The sequence below is a fragment of the Doryrhamphus excisus genome, linkage group LG6 (genome assembly GCF_037039965.1).
Source record: "Doryrhamphus excisus strain RoL-2023G ecotype Guam linkage group LG6, RoL_Dexc_Guam_v1.1, whole genome shotgun sequence".
Taxonomy (NCBI): Eukaryota; Metazoa; Chordata; class Actinopteri; order Syngnathiformes; family Syngnathidae; genus Doryrhamphus; species Doryrhamphus excisus.
The window spans coordinates 9,440,839-9,460,147 of NC_136362.1; the positions used below are offsets into that span (position 1 = coordinate 9,440,839).

Sequence of the window (19,309 nt, forward strand, 5' to 3'; positions counted from 1 at the left end):
TGGAATTGAACCCGGGTATCCTAGCTGTGAGGCCTGCACGCTAACCACTCGTCTACAGTGCAGGGTGTACCCCGCCTCTCGCCCGAAGACAGCTGGGATAGGCGCCAGCACCCCCTTTGCGACCCTCGTGAGAATGTTATGGAACAAACCACAAACTACGTATTGACTTAACCGTGTCAAGGTCACGGTGTCCCAAACTTTCCATCCCTCCCTCGGCCATCTCTTCCAGTTCCACCGAGGGGACATGAAACTGTTCCCAGCCCGGCTGTGAGACATAATCCCTCAGCCCCGGGGCCTCCTCTGGGCTGGGCGTGCCTGGAACAACTCACCAGGGAGGCCATCCAGGAGGCATCTGGACGCCGCCGCCTCAATTAGCTCCTCTCGATGGAAGGAGCCAGCGGCTCTACTCTGAGCTCTGAGCACCAGTCGGAGGAGACAAAGTATTTGGTGAAAACCTCCAGTTTATGACCGTCAGTGAGGGAAGGAACCCAGACGGACAGGTCGTTACTGCAACCACATTACTGTAGACTCCAGCCTTCAATCAACCGTAAACAAGACCCAGAGGTGGACCTACTCAGCCTTCAGATTAATCGACTAAAAAAAAAATAATCGTTATTTCTAGTCCTTGTGGGGGCTCTTCCGGGTAGTACATTTCAGACTCTTTTGATGTGCGTTTGGGGTAAGTGTTCAAGTGTTCAAGTCCAGTCCTCTAGCTTGTGATTGATTTGGTATTACTCCGTCTTTTCACTTTGTGGAGTCGAACAGCACCAACGGCAGCAAAACCGAGTACGATGCCGCCGCAGTGTTAACTCACGAGAAGGTAATATGTCTTGTCAAGCTGTAAGACCTTTAAATCGAACATCCGTACATCAGGGCAGCCGGAGTGGAACCTCCAACCATTCAGTTTCCAGTCAATCAGATGTAATTTCTTATGTGAATGATTAACATAATGAAATAATTCACCCTGATTGCAGGCTGCAGGAAGAACACCAATACAAATTTGTGATTCCTGGTTCAGGTCTCGGCATGATATCACAAAAATCACATGTCCTGCTGTCTCTGCGAACTTGTAATAGTTTTGATGAGTGGTTAGCACGCAGGCCTCACAGTTAGGAGACCCGAGTTCGATTCCACTGAGTGGAGTTTGCATGTTCTCCTCGTGGGTTTTCTCCGGTTCTCCACATTCCAAAAACATGCTAGGTTAATTAGCGACTCTGAATTGTCCATAGGTATGAATGTGAGTGTGAATGGTTGTTTGTCTATATGTGCCCTGTGATTGGATGGCCACCAGTCCAGGGTGTACCCCGCCTCTCGCCCGAAGACAGCTGGGATAGGCTCCAGCACCCCCCGCAACCCTTGTGAGATAAAGCGGTAAAAAATGAATGAATGAATGAATGAATGTTATGGAGCAGGGCTGCACTGCGGTCGAGTGGTTAGCGCGCAGACCTCACAGCTAGGAGACCAGGGTTCAATTCCACCCTCAGCCATCTCTGTGTGGAGTTTGCATGTTCTCCCCGTGCATGCGTGGGTTTTCTCCGGGTACTCCGGTTTCCTCCCACATTCCAAAAAAAAAACATGCTAGGTTAATTAGCGACTCCGAATTGTCCATAGGTATGAATGTGAGTGTGAATGGTTGTTTGTCTATATGTGCCCTGTGATTGGCTGGCCACCAGTCCAGGGTGTACCCCGCCTCTCGCCTGAAGACAGCTGGGATAGGCTCCAGCACCCCTGTGGCCCTCGTGAGGATAAGCGGGTGAATGAATGAATCCTAAATGTACATCCTGAATCCTGTGAGTGTGAATGGTTGTTTGACTATATGAATCTACCTCAGTGTCATTTTTGCCCGACGGAACATTTCTTGTGTATTATTGGATGCTGTAACTCATTCAGCAGTGGTTCCCCCCTCCACCTGTTTCGCCTTCCATCCTGACACATTTCTATGGTTTTATTTTAATCATACCGCCTTGTTACGGCACTCCGTCCCCGTGCTGCATCACAGAACCTCATTTTAGCTCCCCTCCTTCAGTCCCTCTCATCTTCTCCACTTTTATTCATCGCTTCTTTTTCCAATCAGTCCCAGGGGGGGCCGAAATTTCAATTTCTTTCTTCCTGCATATGTTACTTCCCAACTCTGTGCTTCTCTTCAAGAGAGTTTTTTTTGGGAAGGGGGGGTCCTGTTTTGAAAAAAAAAAAAAAAACACCTCTCTGTTTGGATTGTTTGAATTTGAACTTACTGGAGATCATTCATTATTTTCTAATGTTTGGGTCGTGGTGGGTGCTGGAGCCTATCCCAGCTGTCTTCAGGCGAGAGGCGGGGTACACCCTGATTCAAAGCAGTGATGTGTGGATATTGAAATATTAATACTTCCGACAGGAGCTCTTCATTCTCTGAAATAGATTCTCAAATCAAAATATCAACATTTTTCATATTTTGTCTGAAATATTTTTTTTTGTACATTTATTTTGACCAGGGTTCAATTCCACTCTCGGCCATCTCTGTGTGGAGTTTGCATGTTCTCCCTGTGCATGCGTGGGTTTTCTCCGGGTACTCCGGTTTCCTCCCACATTCCAAAAACATGCTAGGTTAATTAGCGACTCCAAATTGTCCATAGGTATGAATGTGAGTGTGAATGGTTGTTTGTCTATATGTGCCCTGTGATTGGCTGGCCACCAGTCTGGTATCAGGTTTGTATCAGGTACACCTTTTGGGTGTTAAGTTGCTATGTGATGAATTTAGTGCTGTTGGTAGTGACGACATCATAACTGTCACCGTACACTTGTATATTTGCACATTTACACATTTGCCACCTAGACCTCACAACTAGGAGACCCGAGTTCAATTCCACCCTCGGCTGGGATAGGCTCCAGCACCCCCGTGACCCTCGTGAGGATAAGCGGTAGAAAATTAATGAATACAATTTTTTTGTTGATATGTTATGGAGCAGGGCTGCACGGTGGTCGAGTGGTTAGCGCGCAGACCTCACAGCCGGGAGACCCGAGTTCAATTCCATCCTCGGCCATATCTGTGTGGAGTTTGCATGTTTTCCTAGTGCATGCGTGGGTTTTCTCCGGGTACTCCACATTCCAAAAACATGCTAGGTTAATTAGCGACTCCAAATTGTCCATAGGTATGAATGTGAGTGTGAATGGTTGTTTGTCTATATGTGCCCCTGTGATTGGCTGGCCACCAGTCCAGGGTGTACCCCGCCTCTCGCCCGATGACAGCTGGGATAGGCTCCAGCACCCCCCACGAGGAAAAAGCGATAGAAAATGAATGAATGATTGAATGTATGTTAGCTTGGCTGTTTTGTAAATCCCCCCACAATCTCCAGATATACACTCGATATTCGATAATAATAGATATTAATACACTTGTATTTTTTATAACAAAAACCAGGCTGATTTTACAAGAAATGATGTCACTCATTCAAAAATAAAGAGTTAATTAGTTTCTTGTTTAATAACAATGGTATTATTCCACAATTGTTGTTTTTGTGTATATTATTAATGGTTTGCATAATTGTGGCGTGATGGTGGATTATGTTATTAATTCCCCGCTGAAGGCCCAGGTACCAAATACCCCCCGCCTACTACTGCAATAGGATGTCATTTAATATGAAAAATAATCCACATTATATTCTATACTCTTAGTAGCTGAGGGGGGCAGATGCTGTGTTTTTTTTCGATACGTCTGCTGCGTCTGCAGTCGACGCCGGTGGGAAGGTAGATTGCATATGTCATTAAGTAAAATAAGCAGTTGTGTTAATGGTAACGATGGAACATGTTCCCACGTGGAATTGTGTTTTGGCACCACAACAGATATCGGAAAATTGTGTGTGGAAGGAGTTCATTTTTTGCATTTGACCTCTTTCAGGATTCATTGGCAATAGAAGCGTGATAACATATGTTGAGATTTATCATTACTATCCGGCTTAATACATGCCATACCATGGACAGAGCTTATTACTCGGGATATACGTATACTAATGCCCCCCCAACACCAGTTGGTAGTACCAACTATTTAAGGGGGTTTGGGAATGTCATTTAAGGAGGGCGCCCCGGGAAAGACCAAAGACACACTGGAGGTACTATGTGTCACGACTGGTAAAGAAACAACTGGATAACATAGGAATGGAATATTTTCCTTCTGTTGTAATTCATTGCTGAAATAGGTCTGACGGCTTATCGTCAACAGAAGAATGACGCATGACCTACAAGGCCATCTTGGCGAGTAAGAACACACCCTGTTGCCATAGTTACCCCCCCCCCCATACACACACACATACAGTTTCTGGTGACCAGCCAATCACAGGGCACATATAGACAAACAACCATTCACACTCACATTCATACCTATGGACAATTTGGAGTCGCTAATTAACCTAGCATGTTTTTGGAATGTGGGAGGAAACCGGAGTACCCGGAGAAAACCCACGCACGCACGGGGGAGAACATGCAAACTCCACACAGAGATGGCCGAGTGTCGAATGGAACCCTGGTCTCCTAGCTGTGAGGTCTGCGCGCTAACCACTCGTCCCCCGTGCCGCCCTGCATTATCATTCATTCATTCATTTTCTACTGCTTTTTCGGCACGAGGGTCACAGGGGTGCTGGAGCCTATCCCAGCTGTCTTCGGGCGAGAGGCAGGGTACACCCTGGACTGGTGGCCAGCCAATCACAGGGCACATATAGACAAACAACCATTCACACTCACATTCATACCTATGGACAATTTGGAGTCGCTAATTAACCTAGCATGTTTTTGGAATGGGGAGAACATGTACACTCCACACAGAGATGGAGTGGCCGAGGGTGGAATCGAACCCGGGTCTAACCACACGACCGCCGTGCAGCCCCAATGAACGGACTAATATGACTTTAAAATAATGTTTGTGTCTGAGCAAGGCATTCATTGGGTGCACTGCAATGACATCAGCCTCCCTTTGGCTCCGGGCTCCTCTGGCTCCCTCTGGTGGACAAAGGCTACATTGCAGCGCCATACATCCACCCCATACTTTTGACATATGAGTCGATTTTCGATGTTCCTACCACGGTGTCTGAAGCACTCTGAATTTCACGTCTCCTCTTTTCTTCATCACATGATACTTATATGATGATGATGATGATGATGATGGCCTCCCTCTCCAGCGGCCGACGTTGCAGCTTTAATAAGCCGTAATGATAATGAGCAGGTGTCTACACTCATCACCCCACAGTGGCCACACATCTTTTCACGAGGATATGATTATAGGGGATGACAGCCATCTTAGCCAATGACTGTTGAAAATTGTCATAATCTCGGATTGCACTTTAGGGAACTATTAGCCAGCTGAACCCGCAATGAAAAGGCACATTTTCATTTTTTTCCTTATGAATCACAAATTGGTCCAAATGGAAAGACTTGCTGAAAGGCAGCTGGAACTTGTCAAAATATTTCCCTCTCTGTTTTAATATTTGCACTTTTTTTCTTCAATGTTATGACTGTATTGATGTATTGCAGTATTGAAATGGGATTCTGAAGCTTTTTTACCACAGCGAGTTATTGTTTCCTTGCTAACCGAGGCCGGCTAAAGTTTTCATATGTGATTCTCACTAATGATTCACGCACATTCATGATTTGTGCAGATTTTTTTGGTCCAAAAACATTTTTTTTGCCTTTTTTTTCCCCTAAAAAAAAGACATGTAAACTCCACACAGAGATGGCCGAGGGTGGAATTGAACCCTGGTCTCCTAGCTATGAGGTCTGCGTGGTAACCACTCGGGGGCCATGCAGCCTTAGAAAAGCAAAATATTTTAGTAGAGTATAGACTTAAAATATTAAAAAAAAACATCAATATTGGGGGCACGGTGGTCTCGTGGTTAGCGTGCAGACCTCACAGCTAGGAGGACCAGGGTTCGATTCCACCCTCGGCCACCTCTGTGTGGAGTTTACATGTCTTTTTTTAGGGGAAAAAAAAAACCATGCTAGGTTAATTAGCAACTCCAAATTGTCCATAGGTATGAATGTGAGTGTGAATGGTTGTTTGTCTATATGTGCCCTGTGATTGGCTGGCCACCAGTCCAGGGTGTACCCCGCCTCTCGGATGAAGATAGCTGGGATAGGCTCCAGCATCCCCCTGCGACCCTTGTGAGGATAAGCGGTAGAAAATGAATGAATGAATGAATGAACATCAATATTTTTATAAGAATACATTGTAATTAATTTTAGTTTTTAAATAATGATATGTGAAACAAATTTTGTAATTTTTGGAAAATTATATTGTAGAAAAATAAGCAAATAAAGTCATATTACAAGAAGAAAATTGTCAAAGATGATTTAAAGAGAAAGAAATACTTGGAACAGTAAACCAAGCATGTTTTTGGAATGTGGGAAGAAACCGGAGAAAACCCACGCATGCACGGGGGAGAACATGCAGACGGTGGAATCGAACTTGGGTCTCCTAGCTATGTGGCCTTGTGCGCTAACCACTCGAACACTGTGCAGCCCGGGTCTTTAATTTATAAATGAAATATTGTTTAGGGAAAACCGGTCTATGGCATTTTTTGCATCATTAGAGCCCTCTAGAAACAAACTAACACCCCTATAGCCATATTTATACTCGTATTTTATAGTAGAATATAGTAGAATAAATACAACATAGTATAGTCAAACACGGGGACATATAGACAAACAACCATTCACACTCACATTCATACCTATGGACAATTTGGAGTCGCTAATTAACCTAGCATGTTTTTGGAATGTGGGAGGAAACCGGAGTACCCGGAGAAAACCCACGCATGCACGGGGGAGAACATGCAAACTCCACACAGAGATGGCCGAGGGTGGAATTGAACCCGGGCCTCCTAGCTGTGAGGTCTGCCGCTAACCATACGACCGCCGTGCAGCCCCAATTTTGCATTGTGTCTGAGCAAGGCATTCATTGGGTGCACTGCGATTACATCAGCCTCCCTTTGGCTCCTGGCTCCTCTGGCTCCCTCTGTTGGACAAAGGCTACATTGCAGCGCCATGAGGCCTGCTAAAGTTAGCATATGTGATTCTCACTATAAGTGATTCACGCACATTCATGATTTGTGCAGATTTTTTGGTCAAAAAAAAAATTTTTTGCCTTTTTTTTTCCCCCTAAAAAAAGACTAGTTGCCAGCCAATCGCAGTGTATTTCAATATATTTCAACCAATAATAGAACATAAAACAAAAAATAGCGATAATCAAACCGCATGACTGTATTTCGAAGAAAACATCTTTCAGAAAAACAATATTTTTCATCTTTTCAGTATATTCAAATTCCTATTCATCTGTGCCAGAACCACTTAGTCAGATTCTGACTGCTGGGGAGGGAAAAAAAAATCAGCTTGTTAGCTTCCAGAAGAGCCCAAAGGCATGGCTCGACTCCAAGCGGTTCAAGGACGGCTTTACCTTTTACTTTGGATATGACGTTTGTCGGCATTTTAGCCCCCCAACCCAAAAAAAAAAAATCCCAGAATGCTGATTAAATCTGAAAGTCATATATTGACCATTAAATATAACATTTATTGTGGCGATTTAAATAAGAATATTATTATAATTAAAACTGCAAGCAGTGATGAGCAGGCTCGAGCACCCTGATGCGCTCGGGGGGTACGTGCGAGTCAGGGGTACGTGCGCCAGCGGACGGACGCACGGACACGTCGTACAAAAAAAAAACGGGGTGATCGAATGAGTCGTAAGGGAGATACGGGACTTACAATTTTCTACCAGGAGGGGGCGACACCGGTGACAAGGCGGGTATGCGGTCACGTCCCGTCTGACGCCCCAAACCTCCATAAAAAAAATTTGCGACGATCGGACCATGCGGAAGGTACTAGTGGCGCTTACTTCTGGCCTGAAAATGGCCGACGGCATCAAAAATGGCCGACTTCCTGTTGGTTTTGCAATATGGGTTCTTGAGACTTTTTGGTGCGTCCTGTCATGATAGACAGATCATCACCAAATTTCGTGACGATCTGTGAAACTGGTGGCGGGGGCTAATTTTTTTTTTAAATTTCAAGGTGGCGCTAGAGAGTCAATTTTGGAACATTATATTTGAAACCCATAAAATATCAAATTTTTGCCAAATGCCAAAGTGTCGTGTTGCTGCTGGATGTTCACAGTTTCCGAGTGATGCTGTGACTCAGTTATTTTTCCCAAAATAGCAAGGTTTAAGACAAAAATGGTCAAAGCAAGTACAAAAAAAGATAATTATGTGTAAGCACAACCTTGACTTCGGTTCTTTGAAGTGATCGTTCCACTGATGACTGCTTTGGAAGGAAAACCTTCACAAGAAGCATGTGGCTTGAAAGTACGGTATAAGCAAATAAAGTCATGTCTTACTTACATAATGTCTTCTAAACACTATTCCATGATAGCAACAAGGCTGTAAAGCAGGGGTCTCAAACAAGTGGCCCGCAGGCCGCCTTGATATGAAAGTTTAATGTTAGTTTGATATGGATGCTGTATGGTATCATGTACCCAGAAAAAATTATTACTTTTGATTAATGTTCATGTTAAAGGTTAAATAACTGTTAATAGTTATCCTCCCTATCCGTGTGGAAGTGGTACGTTTTTGGCTATTTAAGTTTAAAGGAAATAACTTGAAGGCTACCGTTTAGGTCGCTAGCTCTGTAGTTTGCGAGTTAGCATGTGTCTCAAGACCCTGCAGTTGCGCAATATGTTGTAAATAAAAAGTATAAATGTGACTATAGTCGTGTTTTGTCATGTCTACAGGGCTCTAATAATGCTTTGTTCATTTTAATCTGGAAAAAATAATTTGTCTACCCACCAAATATATGTGGTTTCTTAAGTTTTTATTATTATTATTATTATATTGATTTTATATAATATTGATTTTCTTTAATTTTCTTTCTTTAAAAGCAGGCTATAAATTTTATATTTATGCTCGTTAAGATGATTTAAAACAATAATTGAAGGATAAGCAACAACTTTTCAACTCGTCTTAAAGGGGAAGTGCACTTTTTTTTTATATTTTGCCCATCATTCAAAATCCTTATGTGAAACATAAACACATATTTATTTCCCTTTTTTGTGCATTATAACCAGAGAAATTAGTTAATATGAGCTGTTTTTGAGATACATTTATTTAGACATTTATGTGCATGGTTTGATATGCATGCTTGAAGTGCACTTCCCCTTTAAATTCATTTAATTTTCTTTGTTTATCCTGCTGTAAAGCATTATACATGTTATGTAAACATTTTTTCACAGCCATATGTATGTTTATTGTTGGGGGGGGGGGGTTGTTGACTGAGTCTGTGACACAACCTAAAATAAAACAGGCTTTAAATTTTATATTTATGCTCATAAAGATGATTTAAAACAATAATTGAAGGATAAGCAACAACTTTTAAACTAGTCTTAAAGGGGAAGTGCACTTTTTTTTTAAATATTTTGGCCATCATTCAAAATCCTTATGTGAAACATAAACATATATTTATTTGCCTTTTCTGTGCATTATAAGCAGAGAAATTAGTTAATATGAGCTGTTTTTGAGATACATTTATTTTGACATTTATGTGCATGGTTTGATATGCATGCTTGAAGTGCACTTCCCCTTTAAATTCATTTAATTTTCTTTGTTTATCCTGCTGTAAAGCATTATACATGTTATGTAAACATCTTTTCACAGCCATATGTATGTTTATTGTTGGGGGGGGGGGTTGTTGACTGAGTCTGTGACACAACCTAAAATAAAACAGGCTTTAAATTTTATATTTATGCTCATAAAGATGATTTAAAACAATAATTGAAGGATAAGTAACAACTTTTCAACTAGTCTTAAAGGGGAAGTGCACTTTTTTGGAATATTTTGGCCATCATTCAAAATCCTTATGTGAAACATAAACATATATTTAGTTCCCTTTTTTGTGCATTATAAGCAGAGAAATTAGTTAATATGAGCTGTTTTTGAGATACATTTATTTAGACATTTATGTGCATGGTTTGATATGCATGCTTGAAGTGCACTTCCCCTTTAAATTCATTTAATTTTCTTTGTTTATCCTGGAAAAATATCCTCAAATCTTGGCTATAATCACTGCAAACACCAATATGTTTTTTTTACTTCAGTCATAGTACTCCGATGACATCACTTCCGGAAATGAGACTGACGGCATCAAACATAAACACCATTTTTTGCCAATTTAGAAATAAAAAAATAAAGTTGATAAATCATATCAGAGAGCCTTTAAACTTAAAAAAAAAAAACACCCACATCCGTCAACCTTCCCTCACCTTGTTGAGAGTGATGACAGCCTCTTGCTTTACTCCTGTGATGTTAAACGTGTCACCCGTCTCCCCCTCCAGGATGGTATACTCCAGCTTGGCGTTGTCGCCGAGGTCAGCGTCACTTGCTGAGATCCGTCCTATTTCAGCACCTGGGACAGCCAGCTCGGATACGGAGAAGGACCACATACCTGCCAAAGAGAGAGAGAGACAGGTTGAGGAAGGTTTTTTTTTTTTTTGAGGCCGCTTCTGTACAATCTCATTAGCGCGACATGTGTGTGAGTTAAACATCTCATTTGTCTTTAGAAGTGCTTTCAAAAGGGCTTCTTCCCACAAGCGCTGAGCCAATATTTACGCCAATAATATTCAATTCATTTAATCTAACATGCTTGAGAGGATTAGAGGGAGATAAAAGAAAAATAAGAGTCTTGTGTTGTGTTTGAACGCTCTAAACGGGGGTGTGTTGAAGAAAAGGTAATTTATGCCAAAACAAACTTGCTGTAAAAAAAAAAAATAAAATAAAAAAATAAATCAAGACAAGCTGTAATCAAAACACATTTTGAGTTCCAGCGACAGGAAAGAATAAATTTTCAGGGCTGACAGGTAACACACATAACGTAGCGTAATGGGCAATAACTCAAGTGCACGCCATTTTTTTATGGACAAAAAGTGAAAAAAAAAACAGACTGACTTTTAGTCCAGAAAATGACGCTTTCACATTTAAAGGGAAAGTGTACTTTTGGGGAAGGTTTGCCTATCATCCACAATCCTTATAACTACAGCAACGTTGCTATTATTAACATAGTTAATGGCTCAGGTTACAAAGCCATGTGTAAAGCTTTGGGACTCCAGCAAACCACAGTGAGAGCCATTTTCCACAAATGGTGAAAAAGGGAAAATTATAGAGAAAGGGTTTTTCATTTTTTTGTAATTATTATTATTTTTTTAATGGTTTTATTTCATTTGAACATGCATCAGATTACAATTGAATGCATCACATAATCAGTTCACAGTTCCACATGTCCAAAAGGAGTAGGAAGAAGCAAATCTTATTAAATCCTACCCCTCCATCTGGTACTTTTACAATCAGTAACTGTTACATTTGTTCACTTCCTGCCAATAATTTAAGCTATTTTTATTAAAAAAAAATTTAATTTAATAAAAAATTGTTTTGCATTTTTTTGTAATAATTTTTTTAATGGTTTTATTTGATTTGAACATGCATCAGATTACAATTGAACGCATCACATAATCAGTTCACAGTTCCACATGTCCAAAAGGAGTAGGAAGAAGCAAAGCTTATTAAATCCTACCCCTCCATCTGGTACTTTTACAATCAGAAAATGTAAGTTATTTTTATTTAATTTTTTCAATTTAATAAAAAAATGTTTTTCATTTTTTTATAATTAATTTTTTTTAAATATTTTTTTACAATTTTTGAATGGTTTTATTTGATTTGAACATGCATCAGATGACAATTGAACGCATCACATAATCAGTTCACAGTTCCACATGTCCAAAAGGAGTAGGAAGAAGCAAAGCTTATTAAATCCTACCCCTCCATCTGGTACTTTTACAATCAGTAACTGTTACATTTGTTCACTTCCTGCTTTCCTAATATAATTTAAGTTATTTTTATTATATATTTTTAATTTATTAAAAAAATGTTTTTTTTAATTAAATTTGTTTAAAATTTTTTTAATGGTTTTATTTGATTTGAACATGCATCAGATGACAATTGAATGCATCACATAATCAGTTCACAGTTCCACATGTCCAAAAGGAGTAGGAAGAAGCAAAGCTTATTAAATCCTACCCCTCTATCTGGTACTTTTACAATCTGGAACTGTTACATTTGTTCACTTCCTGCTTTCCTAGTATAGTTTAAGGGTTGTTTTTTTTAATTTTTAAATTTTTTGTCACGTACCAAAGTAGGAGGTGATACGACCATCCAATGACATAATGGGTACCATAGTAAGTGTCAATATAGTGATATATATAGCACATCATGACTGGTTCAAGGACTCTTCATCCTTGTAAAAAAAAAAAAACATGCTTCCAACATTCTACACTGCAAAGACTAGAAATGATAAACATTTCTGAACAGAAAGAAGGTAAGACACCACTATTTACTTTGCACACACAAGACAGACAGATTCATTCAAACAAGAGTTGTTATCTCCCGCGTCTCAGTCTCAGGAAGTCAAATAGACCTGCAAATGTGGGAGAGAACAACAACATCTACCAAACACATCGAGTTGGCAGAATAAAAGATAGCCCCCCCACTCCCCCCCCCACCACCACTTCAACAAGACAGTATCTGGGCCAACAAATAGTCTGATGAATGGTGTAAAACTGACACCACAGTGAGACAAATCTTTTATTTTTGTGCATCAGGATTACAGTTAAGATATAAAAGCAGCTGTGTTGCACTTCCTGCTTCCTGTATGCATGAATTTATGTACGGAAATATGAAAAAGGCAGGCTTCCTGACTGATGACTGACTTTGCATTTAGACGCATCTCTATTTGGCACAACCTGAAGGACAATATGAATCAATGCTCGCAATCCATTAGGATGTCTGGCAGGTATTTCACTTTGATGTCTTCCAGTACTTTGTATGAAACAAAGTGTTGGTATACCTTGGAAACACAGTTACAGCAATTATTGCTAGCATTACATCCAAGCTGCACACTACTAAGGAATCATTGGGAGCTTTTTAATGCTGGTACTGTGCATGTACGCTGTACAATTTACACCAGGGCTCTTTGAGGCCCCCGCCTTGATATGAAAGTATGACATTTTTTTTTTCATTTTTTGATTAAATTAAAAAAAAATAAAATAAACATAACTTAAATCATATTAGGAACGCAGGAAGTGAACAAATGTAACGGTTATTGATTGTAAAAGTACCAGATGGAGGGGTAGGATTTAATAAGCTTTGCTTCTTCCTACTCCTTTTGGACATGTGGAACTGTGAACTGAAAAGTAAAGTAAAGTAAAGTAAAGTAAAGTAAAGTAAAGTAAAGTAAAGTAAAGTAAAGTAAAGTAAAGTAAAGTAAAGTAAAGTAAAGTAAAGTAAAGTAAAGTAAAGTAAAGTAAAGTAAAGTAAAGTAAAGTAAAGTAAAGTAAAGTAAATACTTAAACTATATTATGAAAGCAGGAAGTGAACAAATGTAACGGTTACTGATTGTAAAAGTACTAGATGGAGGGGTAGGATTTAATAAGCTTTGCTTCTTCCTACTCCTTTTGGACATGTGGAACTGTGAGCTGATTATTAAAGTAAAGTAAAGTAAAGTAAAGTAAAGTAAAGTAAAGTAAAGTAAAGTAAAGTAAAGTAAAGTAAAGTAAAGTAAAGTAAAGTAAAGTAAAGTAAAGTAAAGTAAAGTAAAGTAAAGTAAAGTAAATACTTAAACTATATTATGAAAGCAGGAAGTGAACAAATGTAACGGTTACTGATTGTAAAAGTACCAGATGGAGGGGTAGGATTTAATAAGCTTTGCTTCTTCCTACTCCTTTTGGACATGTGGAACTGTGAGCTGATAAGTAAAGTAAAGTAAAGTAAAGTAAAGTAAAGTAAAGTAAAGTAAAGTAAAGTAAAGTAAAGTAAAGTAAAGTAAAGTAAAGTAAAGTAAAGTAAAGTAAATACTTAAACTATATTATGAAAGCAGGAAGTGAACAAACGTAACGGTTACTGATTGTAAAAATACCAGATGGAGGGGTAGGATTTAATAAGCTTTGCTTCTTCCTACTCCTTTTGGACATGTGGAACTGTGAGCTGATAAGTAAAGTAAAGTAAAGTAAAGTAAAGTAAAGTAAAGTAAAGTAAAGTAAATACTTAAACTATATTAGGAAAGCAGGAAGTGAACAAATGTAACAGTTACTGATTGTAAAAGTACCAGATGGAGGGGTAGGATTTAATAAGCTTTGCTTCTTCCTACTCCTTTTGGACATGTGGAACTGTGAACTGATTATGTGATGCATTCAATTGTAATCTGATGCATGTTCAAATCAAATAAAACCATTACCATTTTATGTAGCAATACAAAAATGTAATATTTCCCTCGTTATTATTAAGAAAGATGAAAAAAAATCCAAATGTTTAATGTTTTTAATGAAAACGGAGTCTTTTCGTGGCCGTACAGAACAATAAGGCCTGCATGGAGCTTAATGCAAATGTCACATTTACAGCTTGAAATGTTTATAGAGGAAATACTTCGGGGCTTGCTCACAGCTAAATACTGTTTAGCTAAGAAAAAAAAAACTATCTGAATGCCAGTGGTGAATTTAAGCTATTTTTTATTCTGCATTTGGCTAAAATCTCAAAGCTCATTAGCAGCAGCCACCAAAGGAAAACATAAAAATAGACTTACTCTAAATTAGATTGCATTGAGATTTTGCTTTCGCATAATCAAGCAGCATTTAAAACAATCAAATACCTTATAAACATGTTAATTCTCAAATTGATTAATTTATGTGCTGGGATAAATGATCACTGATGCTGTTTTCTTTTCCATTTCACGTCTAAACGGGAATGAGAATTTCCTGTTTTAATCAATCTGATACGCCGTTGAATCGCTCGTCTGATAGATGAGTGTCATCCCTCTTGCAATCCCTGCTGAAAACAAAAACAAAACACAAAATATATGCTGGTAACGACTAGAATGTCAACAACTGGGACCTCCTTTTTGTGAAAATGCTCTGCGAGTCTGCCTGCCTGCCAAAAACCACTTTGCTGTGTCTTAGGAGACTTGCCAAAGGGCCCGTCATGAATCAAATACATCTTGAGGCAGAGTTTGGATTTTTTTTTTTTTTTTTTTTCTGTCGTTAATTTTCTGTGATGGATTTTAGCTCATATTCTTGTTTAAATATAGCAGATATTATATTTCAATGGTAATATTACACCTGTTGGAATATACTGTATCTCAGCTTGTTGTACAGTGGATCCTTAGGGAAAATGATTTCACACATTTTTTAGGTTAAATAAAAGGCAAATAAAGTAAAGTAAAGAAACAAAAAAGTGTTTTGGTTTTCCAAAAGCTTCTATATAATGGCATTGTTTTTCGTTTCTTTTTAAGTTGCTGCCATGAATTGGACTGGTGAGCATCGTGTTTTCATTGTGGAAACGTTTATAAAAAAAAAAATAATAATCTGTAACTGCAACACAACCAGCGTCCCGTTAGCACTTCAATCTTGGTAGATGTGATCCCGTACCAGCTGTACCATCTTGTTATGGGTTACCAATTTCATAGCTACTGCATCTGCATTGAAATTAAATATATATATTTTTAAATTTTTAATTTTTTTTTATTATTTATTATTTAATATTTTTAAAACATCATAATATATATATATTTGTAAAAATTAAAATAAAAAAATATATATAATTTTTTAAAACATCATAAAACAGAATGGCATTATATGTACATATGACAAAAAAAATAAATTTTTAAAATAAAAAAAAATCAAAATTTTAAAACATCATACAACAGAAAAATTAAACCAGTTCTGGCTGTGCAAGGTTGGCCGTAGTACCCGGAGAAAACATGCACACAGAGATGCCTGAGGGGGGAATCGAACGTTATTACGTTTGATTAATGTTCATGTTAAAAGGTTAAATAACTGTTAATAGTTATCCTCCCTATCAGTGTGGAAGTGGTAAGTTTTTGGCTTTTTTAAGTTTAAAGGAAATAACTTGAAGGCTACCGTTTAGGTCGCTAGCTCTCTAGTTTGCGAGTTAGCATGTGTCTCAAGACCCTGCAGTTGCGCAATATGTTGTAAATAAAAAAAGAGTATAAATGTGACTATAGTCGTGTTTTGTCATGTCTACAGGGCTCTAATAATGCTTTGTTCATTTTAATCTGGAAAAAATAATTTGTCTACCCACCAACTATATGTGGTTTCTTAAGTTTTTATTATTATTATTATTATTATATTTATTTATTACTGATTGATTTTCTTTATTCTTGATTTGTTTATTTATTTTTCATCTTATTTTGTGCAGAAAAATAAAAATTAAGATATTTGAGAACAGTGGAATGTTTTATCAGAGCTTTTATTGTAGAAAATCGGAACCAAAGCACTGAAAAAGTTTGTATATTTTTCTGTTTTTAATCATTTTTTTTTTTTTTTTTAGAAAACCTGATGTGGCCCAGTCTCACCCAGACCCTAGTTCCAGTGGCCCCCCCAAGTAAATTGAGTTTGAGACCCCTGATCTAGACTAACTCTCCAGATAACATTTTCATTCCGGTGCGCTTCATTCATTTACGCTTGAGTGTGTCTCAGGAACCCAGATTTAGTTTTTCATGTGTTTTATAGACTTGTTTAAGAAGGTGGCTGTGTTTATGGAATATTTGGCATTGTGATATTATGTAATACGAGCATGCAAGAAAATAAAAGCCTGCTCCAAGGTAAAGTACAGTACATGTGCTCAGCAGGATGGAAGGTTGCTGAGTGGGAGGTGAAGGTGTTTTGTTCAACTTATATCATGGCCAAAAGTGATAAGAAGTGATGTTCAATGTTCATGGGAATTATTTGGGATGGATTTGAGTCAACTGAAGTGTCGGAAAAATTGCAAGAATTTACATTTTATACTGTTGGATCTTAAGTAGAGCTTAAAGTCAGATGATCCCATTGGCTGTCCGTCAAGACCCAAAATGACCCAAATGAGAAACAGGTAACCTTGATGGTCCTGATGGCTGAAGGAGATCCCACCTGAGATGTTTTGACAGTGGAGGGCATGCCATCGCCATCCTCCAATGGAACAATGGAGCTTCAAATTGTGCAGGGGCGTCAAATGGCATTTTTCAAACGGTTTTCAAATTTCCAGTGAATAAAAACACATAAAAAAAGCATTTCTTGGAATATTAGCCGTAACATTTTTTTTTCACTCAACTACACAGATGGCAGTAGGCGAAAGCTGGATCGCACCACGGAGCGGTCGCCAATCAACCGCGCCGTCACTGAGTGGAAATTGAACAGCAGGTGAACCAACTCATAACAGAGGTTACATGTCGAGGTATTTTTCCATGTGGTCTACATGCGGGGATCACTAACTGGATGGACCCAGATCCGGTCCAATACAGACCTGGACCTGTAGTTAGTGAATTAGTTCAGTATTTGAAGTTTCCATGTGATTGAAGGCATGACATGTGACGCTAATCAACCAATCATATTGGAGCTATTGCGACAAGTAACTGGTAATAATGATAGCGAAAAAGAAGAACGATGTAGACATACAAGGAAAGATGATAGAAACACCTGACAAGAGGGGGGGGGGGGCAATTGAACGTTACGGGTAAAGAAGAGCGCTACATCTGTCACACGGACAACGTGGGTTTCAAAATAAATGCTTGAACACTAATCAACAGGCAAAAAAGTGTCGGGTGCACCCGGTCTCTACTAGAATGAAAAAACACAAATTTTTAGTTTTAGTATATTTGTAGTTTTTTTTAGGAGGGCTTTAGTCCTAAAATGTTCTTAAGCCCTCCTAAATAATTTGATATTTTTTATTGATTTTTTAAAAAAATTTTAAGATTTTTTTTAAACAAAAAAAATTCAGAAAACGGCCACCGCGAGCATAGCTAGCTCCAATGGACGTATTCTGTTCTTAAGCCCCCCTAAATAATTTGATATTTTTTATTGATTTTTTTTGGCTTCAGTCCCCCTAAAATGTTCTTAAGCCCTCCTAAATAATTTGATATTTTTTATTGATTTAAAAAAAAAAATTAAATTTTTTTTTAAACAAAAAAATTCCGAATATGGCCACCGCGAGCATAGCTCGCTCCAATGTACTTATTCTGTTCTTAAGCCCCCCCTAAATAATTTGATATTTTTTATTGATTTTTTAAAAAAATTGTAAGATTTTTTTAAACAAAAAATTCTGTTCTTAAGCCCCCCTAAATAATTAGACTTTTTTTTTTTCCATTTTTTATTGTGACAATGGACGGGTTTCAAAATAAATGTTTAAACACTAATAAACACGCAAAAAAGTGTCGGGTGCACCCGGCCTCTACTAGAATGATAATGTTCTTAAGCTCCCCTAAATAATTTGATATTTTTTATTGATTTAAAAAAGAAAATGTAAGATTTTTTTTAACAAAAAAATTCTGTTCTTAAGTCCCCCTAAATAATTAAACATCTTTTTTTTTAATTTTTTATTGTGACAATGGACGGGTTTCAAAATAAATGTTTGAACACTAATAAACACACAAAAAAGTGTCGGGTGCACCGGGCCTCTACTAGAATGATAATGTTCTTAATCCCCCCCTAAATAATTTGATATTTTTTCATTGATTTTTTAAAAAAATGTAAAGATTTTTTTAAACAAAAAAATTCTGTTCTTAAGTCCCTCCTAAATAATTTGATATTTTTTATTGATTTTTAAAAAAATTTTAAAGATTTTTTTAAACAAAAAAAATCTGTTCTTAAGTCCCCCTAAATAATTTGACTTTAAAAAAAAAAAAAAATCATTTTTTATTGTGACAATGGACGGGTTTCAAAATAAATGTTTGAACACTAATAAACACGCAATAAAGTGTCGAGTGCACCCGGCCTCTACTAGAATGATAATGTTCTTAATCCCCCCTAAATAATTTGATATTTTTTCATTGATTTTTAAAAAAAATTTAAAGATTTTTTTAAACAAAAAAATTCTGTTCTTAAGTCCCTCCTAAATAATTTGATATTTTTTATTGATTTTTAAAAAAATTTTAAAGATTTTTTTAAACAAAAAAAATCTGTTCTTAAGTCCCCCTAAATAATTTGACTTTAAAAAAATAAAAAAATTTTCATTTTTTATTGTGACAATGGACGGGTTTCAAAATAAATGTTTGAACACTAATAAACACGCAAAAAAGTGTCGGGTGCACCCGGCCTCTACTAGAATGATAATGTTCTTAATCCCCCCCTAAATAATTTGATATTTTTTCATTGATTTTAAAAAAAATTTTAAAGATTTTTTTAAACAAAAAAATTCTGTTCTTAATTAGATATTTTTTTATTGATTTTTAAAAAATTTTTAAAGATTTTTTTAAACAAAAAAAATCTGTT

At 37.7% G+C, this 19,309-nt stretch overlaps 1 protein-coding gene across 1 annotated transcript in view; it reads right to left on the minus strand.

The window, feature by feature from the left end:
- cdh24b (cadherin 24, type 2b) overlaps positions 1 to 19,309 on the minus strand; it is a 154,696-nt gene that overhangs the window by 41,395 nt on the left and 93,992 nt on the right. Inside the window, exon 5 of the mRNA XM_078791369.1 lies at positions 10,268 to 10,449. Coding sequence (XP_078647495.1) covers positions 10,268 to 10,449 — 182 coding nt within the window. The remainder of the gene's footprint in view (positions 1 to 10,267; positions 10,450 to 19,309) is intronic.